The following is a 19,725-nucleotide window of genomic DNA, read 5'->3' on the forward strand; positions in this document are numbered from 1 at the left end:
AAAAAGTCACACTGACTTCGGTGAATCTTAATAGGGATATAACAAACAAAACTTGGAAATAATAATTTTTTAGATTGATAATAAGTCAGTATGCTCATTTCTGCCTAAGATTTTTTTAAACCAGCTTGATACCAAACTAGTACGCTCAGGGAAGACCTCTAGGAAAATGCTGATTTAGAAGATTCCAATTTTCCTGATTATCAATTTATCTCAGCATTATTGAACCCCACAGATTTAGAACAAACATGTGAATTTGATACCCATATCACATATCAGACTCCATGAGCCATAATGATTTCCTAATACTGATAGGACCCTAATGGGGCATAGCAGGTAGCACCTCACCTCAACTCTCCAAGCAGATGCGAGATAAACATATCGCTAAGATACTGTCAACAGACTTTTATGTGGAATAGACGATTTTATCTGATAACCTCCCAGGTCCCTTTAAATTCCATGAACATTTGATTCTATGGAACTAGCTTTTGGGAGCAAGAGAGAGAGCAAAGAAAGAGGTACTGTGTGTATGCCAAAAGGGCTAGAGAAAAAATTCTTTCAGTTGATTTGTAATATGTGGCCATAGTCATCAAGTTTTAAATAATACCAAATGTGGAAAAAAATACCTTTGTCATTAGTACTTCAGTCAGAGGAAAAAAATGTCTTCCTATTTTAGAAAACATCCAAAATAAGGCCCCTACTGGATTTTGAATCTGTCATTTTCTGCAGTTCAAAGGGATTTTGTTAGAAACTGGCAAAATCATTAACTTCTCAGCTTTGAATCATTGAATAGACAGGATAGGAACATCTCAATTTACAGCAGTACTGGTAGAAAAATTCAACGGTAAGAGAAAGAGCATTTAACTCTGGAGATTAAATTGCACAAGCTGCTATTCAAATAAAACTTCCCCTCCACTATTCTTTGTGCTGTATCATGAAGCTTTGAGAAAATAAGAAAAACATATTAACTTTTAAGATTGACTGAAATATGAGGCCATTATGTAAGATGGGTTTTTTTTTCTCTCCTAGTTGAAGCATTCATAAATATCTATGTGATATTCTCTAGCTTGTGATAGCTTTAGGGGTCTCTAGAATGGAGGGATACTTTGCATAGTATCCAGAGAGAGAGATGTGTTAACACCTTGTGTTAGAAGTAAAGGGAATTGTGCTTATGTCAAATAGTCAACATAAGTGATACAAATTGTATCACAGAAACCCCTAATGCTTTTGAGAATGAATGTCACTCAATCATTATAGAACACTGAAAAAATTTACCTATTGAAAGAGTTAAGTGAGTTGGGCGTGAAATCTTGACATAGGATTGGAAGTGTAAATGTTTCCTAAAAATGTTAGTATTTATTATAATTTCCTTGAGAAGGTGGCCAAAAAAAGATTTACATGGCTCATAAGAAATTATTGTATGGCATTATAATCAGTTCTAATAATTAATTGGTAGCAATATTTTTGAGTATTTCAGCCAGTAATATTTGATGCACAAAAACTATAAATAGACCCCATTCTTTATTTTTGAAATGTGTGATATTTAAGATAGACTTTTACGTATCTCCCATCCAACTATAAATTTTTATGGACAATCTCTAAAAATAATATACACTATTGATAAACATTGGATGTTAAGGAAATGAATCATTTCCTTATAATTCAGGAGGGCAGAAAACTTGATACCTTCACAAGTAAGTCAGGTGTAACGTGAGTCAACTCGTTTAACATCCCTGAGCCACTGCTGACATTTCCTTTGCTTTTGTTACAATGAACCTCAAATGGTAACCACTCTTATAAATTAATCCTTGCATAGTATTTATATTTTTATTATATAGTGGACAAAGTTGGACTAGCCCCATACTGTGCCATTCAAGCAAATTTAAGTAGGACCCTTTACTGTTGCCTTGGGAGAAACTACCTTAGTTCTCCTGTACTTCTGGATTTGGAGTTAGGCATCCTCCTGTGATTTACAGGCCATGTTCTGATATACTAACTATATTGTGAATATCATCCTTATCATTTCACCAACTAAAATTTGCCAAGTTTTGTTAATTGCAGAATTTTACTGCAGTTTGGGGAATGAAGGAGGGGCATCACAATAGCATTCAGAGCACAGAATAATTTGAATATGCAACAGGTGGGTCTTAAACCAGACCACAACCCTCTCTCGTGGCCATTACTCAATATATAGAACTCTGACTTCATATTCTTGGACCTCGTGACTATAATTTGACGACTCCATTTATTGATTAAATAGAGTATTCGTATGTTCTAGTAAACAGAAGAGTTTTGTCTTAGGGGTATGCATCCCTTGGAATGCAAAAACAGTTACAGTTAGCTGTGATTTAAATATTATTGGGTAGTTTCTACTGTATCGCAATAGACAATAATGCATTCTAATAATAAGATTCTTTTTTTTTTAAGTAAAGATTCTTATCCTAAGTGGAATGGGGCATCTAACTGACTTGTTTACTTTTGTTTACTTCTTTTCATTATCTCAAACTTTAGTACAGTATAATAATTTTCGTAGATTGCTGTGATACTATTTACACTATGCTCTGGAGATATTTTTGTAAATATGGCTAAAATATTATTGGAATAAGACTTCTGGAATCAGAAATCTAATGTATTTTTTCTTGTTAGAATAGGTGGATACTACCTTAAACATGTTTCTTGAGATTGTAACCCCAGGAAATGTCCCCGTATGTCCCATAAGCTTCTTGTATGATATTGTAAGAGGCATTAGTGGCATTTATAATTTTTAATTTATAAAACAAGGGGGGGTGGAGAATATTTTTCCAAGTGTCTTCCCACCTCTTACATGTAATGATTTTGCAATTTTAGACATGTAAAATAGTGCCCAAATTTTGATATTATAATTGTATTATGTCACAATATACTAAGTCAAAATGTTATCACAATTTAAAATCATGTCCATGTAGAAACAAATACTGGGCAGTGTTGGCTGAAAAGAACAATAGGGACAGCAGAACCCAAGATCAATGTTTCCCTCTCCTGCTTTATAGGCAGCTTCCTTAACTGTGGACTCTTGTTCTGAGAACCAAGAACCCGGGTATTGCACTGTCAGTAATGTGGCAGTTTCAGATGACTGGTGAGTAAAATTATGAGTTTAATCTTTATTATCTATTGACATTAAAAAGGAAATTATACAAGGGTGCCTGGGTAGTTCAGTGAACTGGGCGTCTGCCTTCTGATCTCAGCTCAGGTCTGGATCTCAGGGTCATGAGTTCGAGCCTTGTGTTAGGCTCCACACTGAGCATGGAGCTTATTTTTTTTTAAAAAGGAAATTATACATTTAAAGATAATTTTATTATGTTAAAGCGTTATGAAAGTTTATAATAGTCTATCCTCTCCAAAAGAATTTTCATGCTGTAAAATAAGAAATTAATAATTTCTGTACAGAATATGTAAAAATGGTGTGAAATGAAGTAGCAGAGATGAGGATAAAGCTAGAGGAAGGAAAGAGTGACATAGCCTATTCTGGTTGAGATGATTCATGAAATCATTGCATGCGACCTGGGTCCTGCGAGGTTAGGCTAAGGACCCCACTCTTTAAATACCTCCTCTGAAAATTATATGCAACAATTATCCACAGATATTTTTTCAATGGCGCCTCAAGCTGAAAGAGCATTATGCCATCTAAAACATAAATGATTTTAGTAGAAATAGCAACAGAGAAAAAGAACTATTGACACATCACCCATGACCTTAATTAAATTATTGCCATTACTATCCTCTTGTAGTGGAGAAAAAATATAAACTAACATTAATATTAGAGTTGTCACTATTTCTACTGCACTGTAGCTCCTTTCTGAGAGTATGCTTCCTCTTGCTAATTCAACATTGTTTTATACACCCCATTTGACTAACTGAAATATCATTTCCATAAGTTTTATTATTTTTCATACCTTGAAAACCTAATAATTCTGTAAAAATCTGTTAGAGGATATGCATCAATAGGTAATATTTTCCATTCAAATTTGCCACGCTATAACACATGCCAGAAAAAGTTATGTTCACTCTTTTTAAAACTAAACATTCTACTGAAATCTATCATGTTGGAACTAATATACTTATCTTTGCTTTCTTATGTAGGACTCTTGATGTTCAGCCAAATCGAGTCACAGTTGGAGGTATCAGATCGCTAGAACCGATCCTTCAGAGGAGAGGACATGTGGAAAGCCATGATTTTGTCGGGTGTATAATGGAATTTGCAGTCAATGGAAGGCCTCTGGAACCCAGCCAAGCTTTGGCAGCACAAGGCATCCTAGATCAGTATGGCAATTCTATTTTTTACTATTTGAAAGAAAAAATGCACAAAATTTACATAATTGAGCATCTAAAGATGAGATTCTTATGCCCAAAGCCCTAAAAGCATCAAATATGTTTACACTGCTTTGAATTATAAATATTTATTTATAGTTGCTAAATTTTGTTTGGCATAAAATGTGATATTTAGTTAGAAAGTTAACTCTTGTTTTCTGGAGTCTAAGAAAAATATATGTATGCACGTATGCTTGTATATACTTCACATTACCTTAAGAAGTTATTGGGAAGATTATAATGATTTAAGTAGGGTAAATCACACAGAAAAGAACCTGGCACATAATAATATATAAATGTCAGTGCTGATGCATGCAAAAAACTATTTGATATTAAATAGTTTTGCATACAACCTATATATTTTCAAAAACTCGATACATCTTTAACAACCAATAATTTGATTGACATAAAACATTTTATTTTCCTATTAGGTTCCCAGCATTGATTTAGGAATTGTGAAAATAACATTGAAGCTTGTTCCTCCACATTTGCCCATGCATGCATCCATCCTCTAGTATACCTTGTATCTCATTAATATGATTGAACTACTTTCATTCCCACAAAGACCAGTCCCTTTTTATGTAATAGATCCAATCCCCCAAAACCTTCTAAAAACACCTTTCCTGCTAACTCGTCAGTGTCTCTTTCCTCATTTCAATCCATGCTGTTATTTCCCCCATTTTTTTAAAAAAGACTTCATTCCATTTTTCTCCCTGGCTATCATATTCTCTCTTTTTGAAAAATTGTTCTATCTTTGTCAATGTGATCAATACCCTTTGCATTGCTAAAAACAATGGTCAGTTTTCATCTTATTTGAACTTTGATATTCATCACTCCCTCCCACTAAAAATACTCTATTAGTTTGTCCACCAGCCCATGGTACACTCCCAGTTTTCTACTCTGACTCTTTTTTTTTCTTTTTTTTTTCTGACTCTTTTTCTCATATGCTTAACCTCTTCTCTTGTATATCTATATTTATTATTTAAACCAGGTGTTAATTATTTAAACCATGTGTTATAGTCCTTGGTTTTAAGTACTGTGTCTAAAACTGGTGACTCTCAAATGGTTATCTTCTACTTGGCCTCTTCTCTGAACTTTAGACCCTGATACCCAACGCCTACTCAATGTCTCACCTGTCTTTCTGACAAATATCTCAGACTGAAGTTTATTTTATTTTATTTTTTAAAATATTTTATGTATTCCTTAATGAGAGACACAGAGAGAGAGAGAGAGAGAGAGAGAGAGAGAGAGAGAGGCAGAGACATAGGCAGAGGGAGAAGCAGGCTCCCTGCAGGGAGCCGATGCAGGACTAGATCCCCAGACCTGGGACCACGCCCTGAGCCAAAGGCAGATGCTCAACCGCTGAGCCACCCAGGCGCCCCACAGACTGAAGTTTAAAGTGGAACCTCTGGTCTTCCTTCTTGACTCCTTCCAACTCTACTTCTTCCACAGTTTTCCCTATCTTAGATACTGAGAACTCAAGCCACCCACCTGTTCAGTCAACACATTGACTCCTTTGACCCCTCTCTTTCTGACATACCTCACATCCAATCCACCAGCGACCAGAATGACAGTGAAAAACAGATGTCAGTTCTAACTTTAACTCAGAAGGCCTTCATGATATAGCCTTTCTCTTAATTTTGTCACCATATTTCCATATACTTCTTTTTCTTGTTCACTCTGCTTCAACTGCATTGGGACCCTATAGGTACACTTATACTTCAAGATTTTACTCGCTGTTTCCTCTGCCTGGAATGATCTTCTACCACATATGCTTTGCTCTCTCAATTTGTTTAGGTCTTTACAAAGATGGGTCCTTCACTGATGAATCTAGAGGACCAGCAACACCGTCCCCTCCCCCCAAAAGCTCCCGATACTCTTTTGTCTATCTTAATTTTCCTGTAGAACTTTTTTCATTCTAACATCCTACTCATTTACCTAATTTTTGTTTTCTTTTGTTTTTTGACTGCCTCCTCCACAGGGAAAAGAAATACTTCATGAACATATGGATTTTTTCATCACTTTACCCTCATGCTTAGAATAGTATACTTATAATTGGCATATAGTAAGCATTCAGTAAGCATCAGTTGAATGAGTTGTCTGAGGTAGGAGATGTCATATTAACCAAAGATGTCCTGCTCAAATAAGAATTAATTTCAAGAGGAAATTATCACCTCTTTTTCTGTGTTGTGCAAGATGTCATTTTGTTTAATTTTCTCCTTTATGAAAGAGGCAGAACATGTGTCACAGGACAGCTCCCTAATGCAATTAGGTGCTCCAGATGTAGTTGTAACTTGAGTTTCAAAGAAGTGAGTGCATGAAACTAAGCAAGCTAATAAAACTTTACATCTAATTTAAACAAATTCCCCCACACACTTTATTTTGTGCCTTATGAGTCTTCGTTGTGATTTCATTTTAGATGTCCTAGACTAGAAGGTGCTTGTACTCATAGTCCCTGCCAACATGGAGGCACATGTACGGACTACTGGTCATGGCAGCAGTGTCATTGCAAAGAAGGACTAACTGGGAAATACTGTGAAAAATGTATGCAAGCTGTTTTATCTTCCACTGGAAATTATAATAATCATGAAAAGTATAAATATATGCACTCAAATATATAATTGTATTCAAGAATTGTTTTCTTTCTAAATGTTGAAAATGTTAAATGGTAATAATTGGTAAAATATAGTGACATTTTCTACTTGTTTCTTTTTTTTTTAACTTGAAGAAGAGTGGTATTCTTTTAGACTTACTGAATTTTTAAACCATTTTCTTATTGATTTAGTAAAAGTAATTTATAGGAATATTAGATGATTTACAAGGTTGAGGGCTATACCACATTTTGGCTTAATATTATCTGCCTTTAAGGGAAATTTATCCAGTAAATATTTTGTATGTGGTAGAGAAGTATAAATACTAAATGACTGAAAACTGAGTTCAAACATCATATAATGGCAGTATGACCTATTATAATTAAGGGTGATACTTGAATTTTATTTTTTTTGAAGAATTTATTCATTTATTTTGAGAGAGAGAGAGAGAGAGAGAAGGGAGGGGGAGAGGCAGAGGTAGAGAGAGAATCTCAAGCAGATTCCTATTAAGCACAGAGCCCATCGCAGAACTTGATCTCATGACTCTAAGGTCATGACCTGAGCTGAAATCAAGAATTGGATGCTCAACCGACTAAGCCACCCAGATGCTCCAGTCCTTGAATTTTAATAGACAATTATTGGAATTGGTTTTGAGTCTTTTTAAATATTTTTATTTGTTATTTGCTTTTAAATGCTAATACTATATTTAATAAGACGTTAGTGATGTTCAAGCCATCATTAGAACATGGCATTCTCTAATTGTAAGCTGGGCATCCCACTAACACTAATGGTTTCGTCTATAAAATTTGCTTTATTTTCAAATATGTGATTACTACTTAAATCATTGCCATTATTTGACCACTTCTTAAGAAGTCTTGATTCTATTAAAGTATGAGAATGAATAGAACATCATGATCACATTAAGGATATAGTGTAAACCAAAAAATCTTACTGGCAGAAGATATAATTATGTTTAAGTTTTAGGACAAAATCAAAACATAAAAAAATTTGGTGTCAATATTTTTCTGTAGTAGTGAGTATTTGGTAAGTAGGAACCCAATTACATCTGGAATATGAAATGGGTCATTGGCTTGAGAAATGCCGAGGTCCTTTTTTTAAATTGAGATATAGCTCACATATTATAAAATTTACCTTTATAAAGTATACTATTCAATGCCGAGGCCCTTTTGAGTTCAGTTGCTTTATGTCCTTTCTTTAGCTATATTCACCGTCACTAAAACTTCTAAAGTTCAGTAGTGTGAACATTTTATCACATTATGATGAATTACAATTATACATGACAATTACATATAATGATAAATTAAATTCTACATGATCATATGATTATTACTACCAATAGTTACTAAAATATAAAAATTCATGCACATCTTTGTCCGAATTTGTAATGTGCTAGAAGCTTAAGATTATAAATCACTTAACTATGAAAATGTACATTCATTCATGAATTTTGGAAACAGTAAAACTTATTATAAACACATTTTTCAATACCATATTTTTACTAGGTGGTATCTCTATAGGCATTCAGGATTTATATCATATATCAAATATATTAACGAATATTTCCCAAATGATTAATGCTTATGAATTGGACTTAAGCATTTGAAATTAACTTATGCAATATTTCACAAGTGGAAATAATTTTTTTCAAGGGGAGGATTGGGGAACATTGATTCCAAAAACCTGATATTTTGTTATCCTTTTTTATAATTCTTGTCACTTCTAAAAACTTTTTAAGAAGCCTAATGGATGCATTCATTTTTCTCTTTCTTCATTGGCTTTCAGCTATTACTCCTGACACTGCCTTATCATTAGAAGGCAAAGGGCGCTTGGATTACCACATGAGTCAGAATGAGAAGCGGGAATATTTGTTAAAACAGAGCATACGAGGTGCCATGTTGGAGCCTTTTGGTGTGAACAGTCTGGAAATAAAATTCAGAACAAGAAGCGAGAATGGCATTTTAATCCATATCCAAGAAAGCAGCAATTACACTACTGTGAAGGTAAGATAAAAGCTAATGGTGACTTCATTTGATTAGACCGCCTGCTGTGTCATGGTTTAAATCACTTCGCCCATAATTTCTGTCCTTTTCTTTACAACCCATTAGAGTTCCGACTAATGCTGGGCACTATTCCAATATCATCTATCTTAACTATTCCCCAGGCATTGGCCAGAGTAACAAAGATCTGAATGGTTTGGTTTCTAAACACTTTTGTCTTGGTTTAGAGTAAAGACCACTGCTAGGTAGGCCAGCACAGAAAGAATTTGTTGCAATCTATTTTGTCAAATAAAAATTTATATTGCTTTTATTTCTCTACTTTTAAACAAACTAACACAAAAAGATGTGTCTAAAATTAAAAAAAAATTCTCCAAAAATTACTCCAAACATCGATATGTCTGTATTAATTGGTGAGATTAGAATAAGGAAAAACATTTTTAAATTATCTGGCTTCATACTGGAACATACAGCCAATTCACTAATTTCACAGGGGTTAGCCTGTGAAATTAAGTATCTTTGGAATTAACTGTAAGTTAAATTACAGCTGAGTCTAAATAAATTATTTTTAAATATTCTTTTCATGAGAACAATGTATCAATTTATCACAAGGCTTTTACATAATATTTTAACTCTAAATGAGATGCTAAACTGGTGAATAATTTCCTTACCTATGAATTTTCCTTCAGCTCTTAGTTTTCTGAATTTCTAAGACTTAAGTCTGCTTTCTTTCCCACAAAAAAGACCTCATCTTTTAAATTATCAGTTTCTTTTAGTTTAGTTATCTTGGCTCATTTCTATTAATATCACTTTGATATTATAATTCTACCCATAATTTTCATATGAATTTCGGTAAATTCTGAGGGATATAAACCCAGATTTCATGTATTATTTGCACCTATAAATTAGTATTTTAAAAATTACTAAAAGCTGAGTTCATGAAGACAAACAGCCCTGCACATACAAAGTCACTCGGTTTAATTCACATATAATACTAAAAATAAAAATGGACATTCACTTCTCAAGTTCAGCCTCTTTATTCATAAAATTTCTCTGCATCCAAGTCAACTCTGGTTGTTATGTCGCAGGCACAAATCTTTAATAAGCACTATGAAAAAAGTCTTCCCCAAATTCCCACAATCATCCTAGCTCGGTCATTCTCAACTGGGGTTGATGTTTACCCCTCCCTCGTCCCCCGACCCAGGGGACATTTGGCAATTTTTTTTTTACTTGATGAAATATTTTATTAAAATGCTAAAACTTTTTTTTTCTTCTTTTTCAATCTGGAGGCATTTCTTATTGTCTCAGTGAGGAAAGGGGGTGGTTATTAGTATCTAGTAGGTAGAGGTCAGGCATATCACTAAATATCCTACATTGCACAATACTGCACCTCACCACAAAGAATTACCTAGTCCAAAATGTCAAGAGTATTGAGGTTGAAAAACCCCACTCTAATCCAGTATGGAGAACATCTTCAGGTTATAACTCTACCTCCATTATTGAAACAAAGAGCCCAGTTCAGAATTAATAAAGCTACTGCAAAACAAAGCACATATGTCACTATATTATGTTATTATTTGATGTCTATAATTTTTACTAGAAAGTTTATCAGAACCAAAGAAAGTAATGAAGTACAGAAAGAAGTAAACCTTCACGGCTACAAGAAACCCTTTTTGTATGCGTTGAGAGGCTTTGACATTGAGGTCTGTGCATTATCTGTTAAGCTGCTTCCAAGTCCTCATGCCATTTAAATGACATATGAAATATTTCTGTACATTATCTCGTTAAGCCAAGAGATACAAAATACAATGTGGTTGAAGAAATCAGAGACTGAATTTTTTTTTTCTTCTTAAGGAAGAAGCTTGAATGTCAGGATCCATTTTTGTCACCATAAAATCTTTCATTTCCAACAGGACAGCAGCATGCAACTTCTCCAGATTTTCTTATTTTGGTAGCAAGCACTTAGAAAGAGATTTTTTTTTTTCCTGAAGGAAAAGTAAATGCTAATGAATAAAAATAATGACTAATGCAGACCAAAATGCACATTTCTTTTGTATGAATATTTTGAAAAGCAGCTTTTTAGAGATTAAGGGGCTTGGCAGGTAAAATAAGTAGATTAAAAAAACAGTGAATAAGGAGAACAAAATAGACAGGAAGAGAATGGCTGTTGTAAGTAAGCAGGCAAGTTTTTTGGATGACAGGAATACGATCTACTTCCACAGGCTAGGAAGCTAGTCAGAAGGGACTGTTACTTTTCATTTAGCTTATCATTGACTAAGGCCCCTGGTTTTCCTCTTTCTTTCTTCTGGCTCACTTTCTGACAGCATCTTTCTCTAGTTCTTTTTCTTTCTTTCTTTCTTTCTTTCTTTCTTTCTTTCTTTCTTTTCTTTCTTTCTTTCTTTCTTTCTTTCTTTCTTTCTTTCTTTCTTTCTTTCTTTCTTCATTCTTTGCATCAAGCCATCTTTCCCTTCTCCCTCTCTCTTACACACACAAAGGCAGCTAGATGATATATTTGAAAATAAAAAAGACAATTGAGTAAATGGGCTTTCAAGTGGCAAGAGTGGGTAGCAATAGCAATGTGAGGAGAAAAGAGAATGTGGAGAATAGATAGGGTCTGTTAAGATAAAAAAGAAATTAGGTAGAGATAATTTTAGACAGAGAAACAGAAGGAAGCCCCCTGGTGTCTAATTGTGTTGATGGTATATTTAAAGTGTTTCACAAATCTCCCTTCTTTCAGGGCATGTTGTAGATCTCCATATTTGGAGTTTTGTGATCATGTCAGATGATGGACTTTATTTCTGTTCCAAATCAATTCTATTGTCTTGGCACATAGTTTTTTTGTTTGTTTTTTTCTGTTGAGTGAGGCTAAGTGCATTCTACAGAGTTGGTATGAGGGATTCAGAGCTCTGGATTAAAAAGTAAGTAAATAAATAAATATATGGGTAAATAAAACTAAGCAAAAAAACTGCATAAAAATGAGCATGATGTTTTCAAAGTTAGGAAGGATACAAGAGTCACGTAGAGTATTACTGGGGAGAAGCAAAACATTAGAAATGTTACAATGGGAACTTGTGTTCTCATTCACCAAACCCCATGGTGTATTCTAAAGACTCTCTTAGAACTGATCAAATAAAAGGATGCCAGGGACTGATCAGGTAGGAGGGAAACAGCAAAGCTGGGAAAAGGCTCTTCCCAAGGCTTCTTTCCAGAAGGACTCTGGCTCTAACCAAAGAGGGGTTGCTGTTTTTACTGTATATTTCATGAGATCTTGCCCATTTGATGAAATGTTATTGTCATTTAACCACAACTTTCTTTTCTTTTCCCATCTGAGTTTGGTACTGAAATATATTATTATCTAGAGAGACTGTTTTAATAAAATATTACAATATGAATAACGTATGTAAATGTGTTAGGCATATTTTCCACAAAGCAAAATTGAACTGATTTTTAGTTCTACCAGATGTGTTTGTTGCATGTAGAAATAGCATTTGATCTGAGTGACAAAATAACTGATCCATCCTTTCATCCCTGTCATTCGATACACAGTGCCATTTCATCCCCCAGCCCAGGCACCGGCTCTGTCTGGCAGCATGAGGGGATTATGCTCTCTGAACCAAATGTTCATCTTGCCTCATAAATTATTTCATTTTCTTAAGTACTTAGAATACTGGAAACTTGGTAGCTGGAAACTGGAGCAGGAGCATCCTGTTACCCAATGTTCTACTGGGCAAAGTAAAAGAAACTAAATACCCCTTAGATAAATTATAAAAGGCAGCCAAAGTGAAGACTTGCCCAGACACCTCATTATTAAGAATTCACTCATTGTTCATCATAGTTTTCATCTCAATAAATGATATAAACAATAGGCATGCTTTCTACTAAATTTCCAGCGCAGTACAGATAAACCAATTTCTTTTTTCTATTTTTCCCACTCTGCTTCATTTTTACCTAAGCATTGATGTTTCTTTTTGCAAGTACTTTTAACATTTTTTTTGACTATGCTGGACCATTTACTAAACTGACATTTTTTTTTTTTTACACTTACCATTGTGATTAAATGGTAATTATAAAAAGGTGTACTTTACTTATCGTAAAATGGGTTTTCACTCCATTATTATCTCAATTGTGTTCCGGAAAATAATTGTATGCGTCTTGAAAAATTACATATGAATATAATACACCTTGAAAACTATTGAAACCGTTGAATGTGAAAGTATATGTCACCTAAATTTGTAGAAGCAGGCTGGGTAAGTATACTCTGGTATAGCCAGAGTCCTCAGCTAGTCTATTGGCTTTAAGTTGATCAATATTTGAAGGTTTCATTTCATTTTTATTCTATTTTTTTTCAAGCACATAATTTAATTGTACACTATTTTTAATACATTTTACAGATTAAAAATGGCAAAGTCCATTTTACATCGGATGCAGGAATTGCTGGGAAAGTGGAGAGAAATATTCCTGAAGTGTATGTTGCAGATGGCCACTGGCATACTTTTCTAATTGGAAAAAATGGAACAGCCACAGTGCTGTCCATAGACAGACTATATAACAGAGATATCATCCACCCTACCCAGGATTTTGGTGGCCTCGATGTGCTCACTATATCTCTTGGAGGAATTCCACCTAACCAAGCTCATCGAGATTCTCAAACAGGTAATTGCTTGTGTTGAGCAAAGAAAAGGTAAGATTGTTCCTATAAAAGTAGCTGGACTTCTGATCATCATACCTATCTTTAGAAAGTCTATAACAAATTATTGGCCGTCACTTACTTTAACCATTTGCATTTGTTCTACCAAGTTCATAATTCGGCCACGGCACTTCCCTCATACGCCGAATATTTTTTAATCCATTCATTCACTTATTCATTTGTTCATTCACGTGACAGATTTTTGCTGAGCTCCTCCTTGGCACTGGGAGTAAAATGGTGGACTAAAGAAATGGCTACTCTCCTCATATGACACATGGCCAAGTAGGGAAGATAAACATCAATGAAACTGTCACATGCGTAACTATGTTATTATAGACCTTGATAAATGATGTGAAGAAGGAATATAGAATTCTGTGAGACTTTAAAAAGGGAGAAAGGGAAACTTCCCTGAGAAATTGACATTGGTACTTCAGTCGGAATTATGAAAATGAAGATGGGAGAGTATGAAAGCTTAATTTATATTGATAGGAACTGAACAAAAAGTAGATTAAGTTAAGATCACAGAACCTGGCCTACTGGCATACTAGAGATTGATGTCACGGGTCAAGGATGAAGTTGGAGAATGAAGCAGGGCCTTCTAGACCATGTTGCATTTTTGGTCTTACTCTCAGGACAATGGGAAGTCACTAAAAATGTATTTTAGGAACATCGAGATTAGATATGCAGTGATATTAAGTACCTTTCAGGTTACATGGAGAATGCATTGGAAGAGGACAGGAATTGCATAAATTGGCTGGGATGATACTGCTGTGATCTAGGCAAGGTATTCTGTGAGTTTTAACTAGTGTGGTGACAGAGGAGTTAGGAAGAAGTGGATAAGGAAGAAATACCTTAGGAATTAAAATAAACCAAACTGTTGATGATTTTGGTGAAATTCAGGAAGGTTTCTGACTTGTCAACTAGGAGATGGGCAATGCCAATGAAAGAGGAAACTGCAGAGCAGTGCAGAAAGAAGGTGTCTGTAGAAAATATCAAGATGGTGGTTTGGGACATCTGGGGCTTGGAACACCTCTGTGAAAAATTTTTGGATAGATAGACTATAATCGGGAGTGGAAACCATCTGGAAATACATATTAGGAGCTAGCCAAGTCAAGCAAGTAACTGAGGTACTAGGCATGGATGTGATGACCTAACATGAGGGTGTAAAGTAAAAAGAAAGCCTAGAGCCTTAGCTTAAGCAACTCTAGGAGCCAGTGGTTGTTTAGAGGAAAATGGAACATAAAAGGGACTAAGTCATAGAAAGAAAATCTGGAGAGCAGGAACAAAAGCAGATGTTACAGAAGCTCATGGAAAAAGAGTGTATCAGGGATGGAAATATCACTACAGTGGAAGGATACCAGGAAAATTGAAAAAGGCGGAGAGAGTAATAGACTTGAGTCATGAAAGCAAAAGTTCAGGTCATCATTTATTCTTATAAACTTAGCTTATTTTAGAATACGGATGATAGTCCATTTGGCTGTTTTAAGAACCAAACCACGTAAATCATACTCTTTTGTTAGCGTTAAAATAGATTCTTGGGCTCTGGGACAGGCACATTAGCTATACTAACACATTCAAGTCCAACAAAGAGTCTCTCAACTTTGAAGCAATAATAATAGTTATTACCCCCTAAGGAGCCATTTTCGATTTTTTTTTTCTCCCTAAATTTTGCCATTCCCACCTCACGATATGTTTACGCCATCATCATACTCGGCATCCGCCCTCTAGAGGACCCCAAAGCTTGTCATAGCTTTTTCTTTTGCTCTCCAGGAGCCTAGGAGTCAACTCCTTGGGAGCAATATCACTTCCACAGAGAATGCATGATCTGATGATTGACTAAAGCTATTAGCCTATTCTTTGTTGTTGTTGTTCATTTCGTTGTTGTTCTTTGTAAGTGTTTTTTTTTTTTTAACAAATTCTATTTCTGTGTATGCAATTCTTGGTATGTGGACTATAAAAGTAAGACAAGTAAGGTAATTAAATAAATAGAAAAAAAGGGAGAGAAAGAAAGGCCAGCCTGCCTGAGTCATTCGTAAGGCTTCAGAAAGAGCTCCATCGGAGCAATCCTCTCCATACGTATGGTCATCCTCTCCATACGTATGGTCATCATGGAAATCTTACACATCGTAGGTTACGTTGTAAGATGCACAGAGGTACCGTCTTTGGACTGGGCGATGGCTCTGAGACTGTGGTTTCCAAACTCTCATGACATGCTGGTCATGAGAGTCTGCTAGTGCCGGGTTGCAAGTCTCAGTTGTCTCTAAAATGCCTCGCTGCTCCTTCTGCCCGCTGCAGGTTTTGATGGCTGCATCGCTTCTGTGCTGTATGGTGGAGAAAGTCTTCCCTTCAGTGGGAAGCATAGCTTGGCCTCCATCTCCAAGACGGATCCCTCCGTGAAGATTGGCTGCCGTGGCCCGAACATCTGTGCCAGCAACCCCTGCTGGGGTGACTTACTGTGCATTAATCAGTGGTATGCCTACAAGTGCGTTCCTCCTGGAGACTGTGCCTCCCACCCGTGCCAGAACGGTGGCAGCTGCGAGCCAGGCCTGCACGCTGGCTTCACGTGTAGCTGCCCGGAGTCCCACACTGGGAGGACGTGTGAGACGGTGGTGGCCTGTCTTGGTGTCCTCTGTCCTCAGGGGAGAGTGTGCAAGGCTGGGAGTCCTGGTGGGCACGTCTGTGTTCTGAGTCAGGCTCCCGAAGAGATCTCCCTGCCTTTGTGGGCTGTGCCTGCCATCGTGGGCAGCTGCGCCACGGTCCTGGCCCTCCTGGTCCTGAGCCTGATTCTGTGCAACCAGTGCAGGGGCAAGAAGACCAAAAACCCCAAAGAGGAGAAGAAGCCGAAGGAGAAGAAGAAGAAAGGAAGTGAGAACGTGGCTTTCGATGACCCGGACAACATCCCCCCCTACGGGGATGACATGACAGTGAGGAAGCAGCCTGAGGGGAACCCTAAACCGGATATCATCGAGCGGGAAAATCCCTACCTCATCTACGATGAGACTGATATTCCCCACAGCTCAGAAACCATCCCCAGTGCCCCCCTGGCTTCCCCGGAGCAAGAGATAGAGCACTACGACATCGACAACGCCAGCAGCATCGCCCCGTCGGACGCAGACATCATCCAGCACTACAAGCAGTTCCGCAGCCACACCCCCAAGTTCTCCATCCAGAGGCACAGTCCCCTGGGCTTTGCGAGGCAATCCCCCATGCCCTTAGGAGCGAGCAGTTTGACTTACCAGCCTTCATACAGTCAGGGTTTGAGAACCAGCTCCCTGAGCCACTCCGCTGGCCCTACTCCCAACCCGCTGTCTCGCCACAGCCCGGCCCCATTCTCGAAGTCCTCTACGTTCTATAGGAACAGCCCAGCCAGGGAATTGCATCTACCTATAAGAGATGGAAATACTTTGGAAATGCATGGTGATGCCTGCCAACCTGGCATTTTCAACTATGCCACGAGGCTGGGAAGGAGAAGTAAGAGTCCTCAGGCCATGACCTCTCATGGTTCGAGACCGGGGAGTCGCTTAAAGCAGCCCATTGGGCAGATCCCTCTGGAATCTTCTCCTCCGGTGGGACTGTCGATCGAAGAGGTGGAGAGGCTGAACACCCCTCGCCCCAGAAACCCAAGTATCTGCAGCGCAGATCATGGAAGGTCTTCTTCAGAAGAGGACTGCAGAAGGCCATTGTCCAGAACAAGGAACCCCGCGGATGGCATCCCAGCTCCAGAATCTTCTTCTGATAGTGACTCACATGAGTCTTTCACTTGCTCAGAGATGGAATATGACAGGGAAAAGCCGATGGTATATACTTCCAGGATGCCCAAATTGTCTCAAGTCAATGAATCTGATGCAGATGACGAAGATAATTATGGCGCCAGACTGAAGCCTAGAAGATACCATGGCCGAAGGGCTGAGGGAGGACCTGTGGGCACACAGGCAGCAGCACCGGGGGGTGCTGACAACACACTGCCCTTGAAGCTTGGGCAGCAAGCAGGGAATTTCAACTGGGACAACCTTTTGAACTGGGGTCCTGGCTTTGGCCATTATGTAGATGTTTTTAAAGATTTGGCATCTCTCCCAGAAAAAGCAGCAGCAAATGAAGAAGGCAAGAGTGGGACGACGAAGCCGGTCCCCAAAGATGGGGAAGCAGAGCAGTATGTGTGAACTTTATGTACTGGCATTATATGCGTAGAAAACAAGGGACACTCAGACCATTTTAAGGTTGCCGACTAGGGTGGGTTCCATTTGCAAAACAGGCCAGTATGGACTGGTGTTGGAGGGAAACTTTAAAAAATAATAACCACAATGCTGCTGAAACAGACTCAACACAAGTCTTTAATTTAAATATGCTTGGTTGAATTTATTTTCCTGCATGCTTCGTATTTTGTAACTAGTTATGTGGCATGCAGCGTTTGGAAAGTTTTTTTCTTATTTACCAATGTTTGATTTGTGATTTTTTAAAATTAATACCGTTGCCATTGCAGAAACGAATTTGTGCTTTCACAGTGGGGTATGTGTATCGTTTCCATTGTGTTATCAGTGTTGTTTTGCATCGCCAGATCCTTGAGGTTTAACCAGCCCTTGTAAAGTGTAGAAAGAGCCCTCCTATCCTTGAACGAAAGACTAAGTATTAACACTTTTCAGAATTATAGATTACATATTTGATGTTGCTCAGAAATGTCTGATATTTGAGTAAGTTTTACATGACAGTGGGTACTAAAGTTAAGTCATTTTGTTCAGCACTTTAGAACTTTCCTACAAAATTGTGTTAAAACTTCTGATTGTTTTTTTTTTTTTTCTTTTTGTAAACCATTGAGGTCTTCTGACCTTCATCAGGCTTCCACTAGGAACAAAATGACTGCATATTATTCTTAGAACACTGCTACCTTCCTACTGTGGAATGATGTTCTCAGCAGCGCTTCTCAGAGACACTTTTAGAAGTTATTTATTGAAAAATGTTCTATGCTTTTAAATTTTTAAAGAATCGACCTGAAGAAAGCCTATGATTGGACTTAGTTTTCAACTGTTTAACATTTACCCCAAGTACCCAGTTTTTATAATTTATATAAGGTCAAATTTCGACTCTTCTTTCTTTCTGCCATTTTGTAGATCATTTTTTTTAATACCGTGTAAAAACTTTTTTTTACACCTAAGCTGTGTTTTTGATACTGATATTTTCCTATGCTGAAAAGTTTTCTTACTTTCAGGGAAGGTAAGAAAATACCTTTTTTACATTTGTTACTTATGTAACATTCATATTTTTCACATTTTGATATTTGTAACATACTGTATGCTTTCTACTTGTAAATGCCAACAATAGAATTAAAATATTTATTTAAAATACTTTGCATTCATAGTGTGATGTTAAATTTTCATCTCTCTATATTCTTCTACACCCAACGTGAATAATCTCTACTTGTCAGTAGACAAGTTGAAATATGAATGGGCTACATCATTTTCTTTAAAAAACAAAAACAAAAACAAAAACAAAAACAAAACCTGAGTGTGGATAATTGCCAGAACAGATATTTTAAGGTCACTAGTACATTCCTACCTGTCAGAGTTCTTGAAATCCCCTAGGGCATAATGAGTCTAGACAAGATTGTGTCTTTGGGGATTAACTTTGTTATGAACCTGGTTTAAGCCTTCAGGCAATAAATGTCTGGAAGTTCCCAGCAGAGTATGTTCACTGAAGTCCAGCTTTAGACCAGGCTTATAGTTGTAGGAACAGCAATGAATTAAACCTAATTATGGAAAAATGTCTGGGTCTCATTTTCTCCAAGGACCCAGCCGAAATGTTCTAAGTCGGATGGTGGGTAGGAAGAATGACAGTGAAGTCTCTGCTACACATACCTGTCTAATTTATTGATCACTCTGCTGCATAAATTCTAAACACATTTTACATGCTATCCTAGCCAAGCCAAATCTCTATTTTCAAGTAGTCACCCAAGAGTGAAACAGTTCAGAAGAGACTAGTCCAGAACAAGATCCATTTGTGTATAAAAACTTACATCTGAAATAATAGGATTTCTACAAATCGCCTCATAATTTCAGAACTTTTTGTAAATAAATATCTGGCCTATAATATTTAT

The 19,725-nt window shown here is 36.8% G+C and overlaps 1 protein-coding gene across 1 annotated transcript in view; it reads left to right on the forward strand.

Annotated features, from left to right (window-relative positions):
* FAT4 (FAT atypical cadherin 4) overlaps positions 1-19,347 on the forward strand; it is a 174,143-nt gene extending 154,796 nt beyond the window's left edge. The window contains 6 exon segments of the mRNA XM_041758576.1: positions 3,027-3,112; positions 4,117-4,296; positions 6,764-6,888; positions 8,739-8,956; positions 13,342-13,603; positions 15,933-19,347. Coding sequence (XP_041614510.1) covers positions 3,027-3,112; positions 4,117-4,296; positions 6,764-6,888; positions 8,739-8,956; positions 13,342-13,603; positions 15,933-17,797 — 2,736 coding nt within the window. The 3' untranslated portion in view covers positions 17,798-19,347.
* The last annotated feature ends 378 nt before the right edge of the window (positions 19,348-19,725 follow it).

Source organism: Vulpes lagopus, chromosome 6 (genome assembly GCF_018345385.1).
Source record: "Vulpes lagopus strain Blue_001 chromosome 6, ASM1834538v1, whole genome shotgun sequence".
NCBI lineage: Eukaryota > Metazoa > Chordata > Mammalia > Carnivora > Canidae > Vulpes > Vulpes lagopus.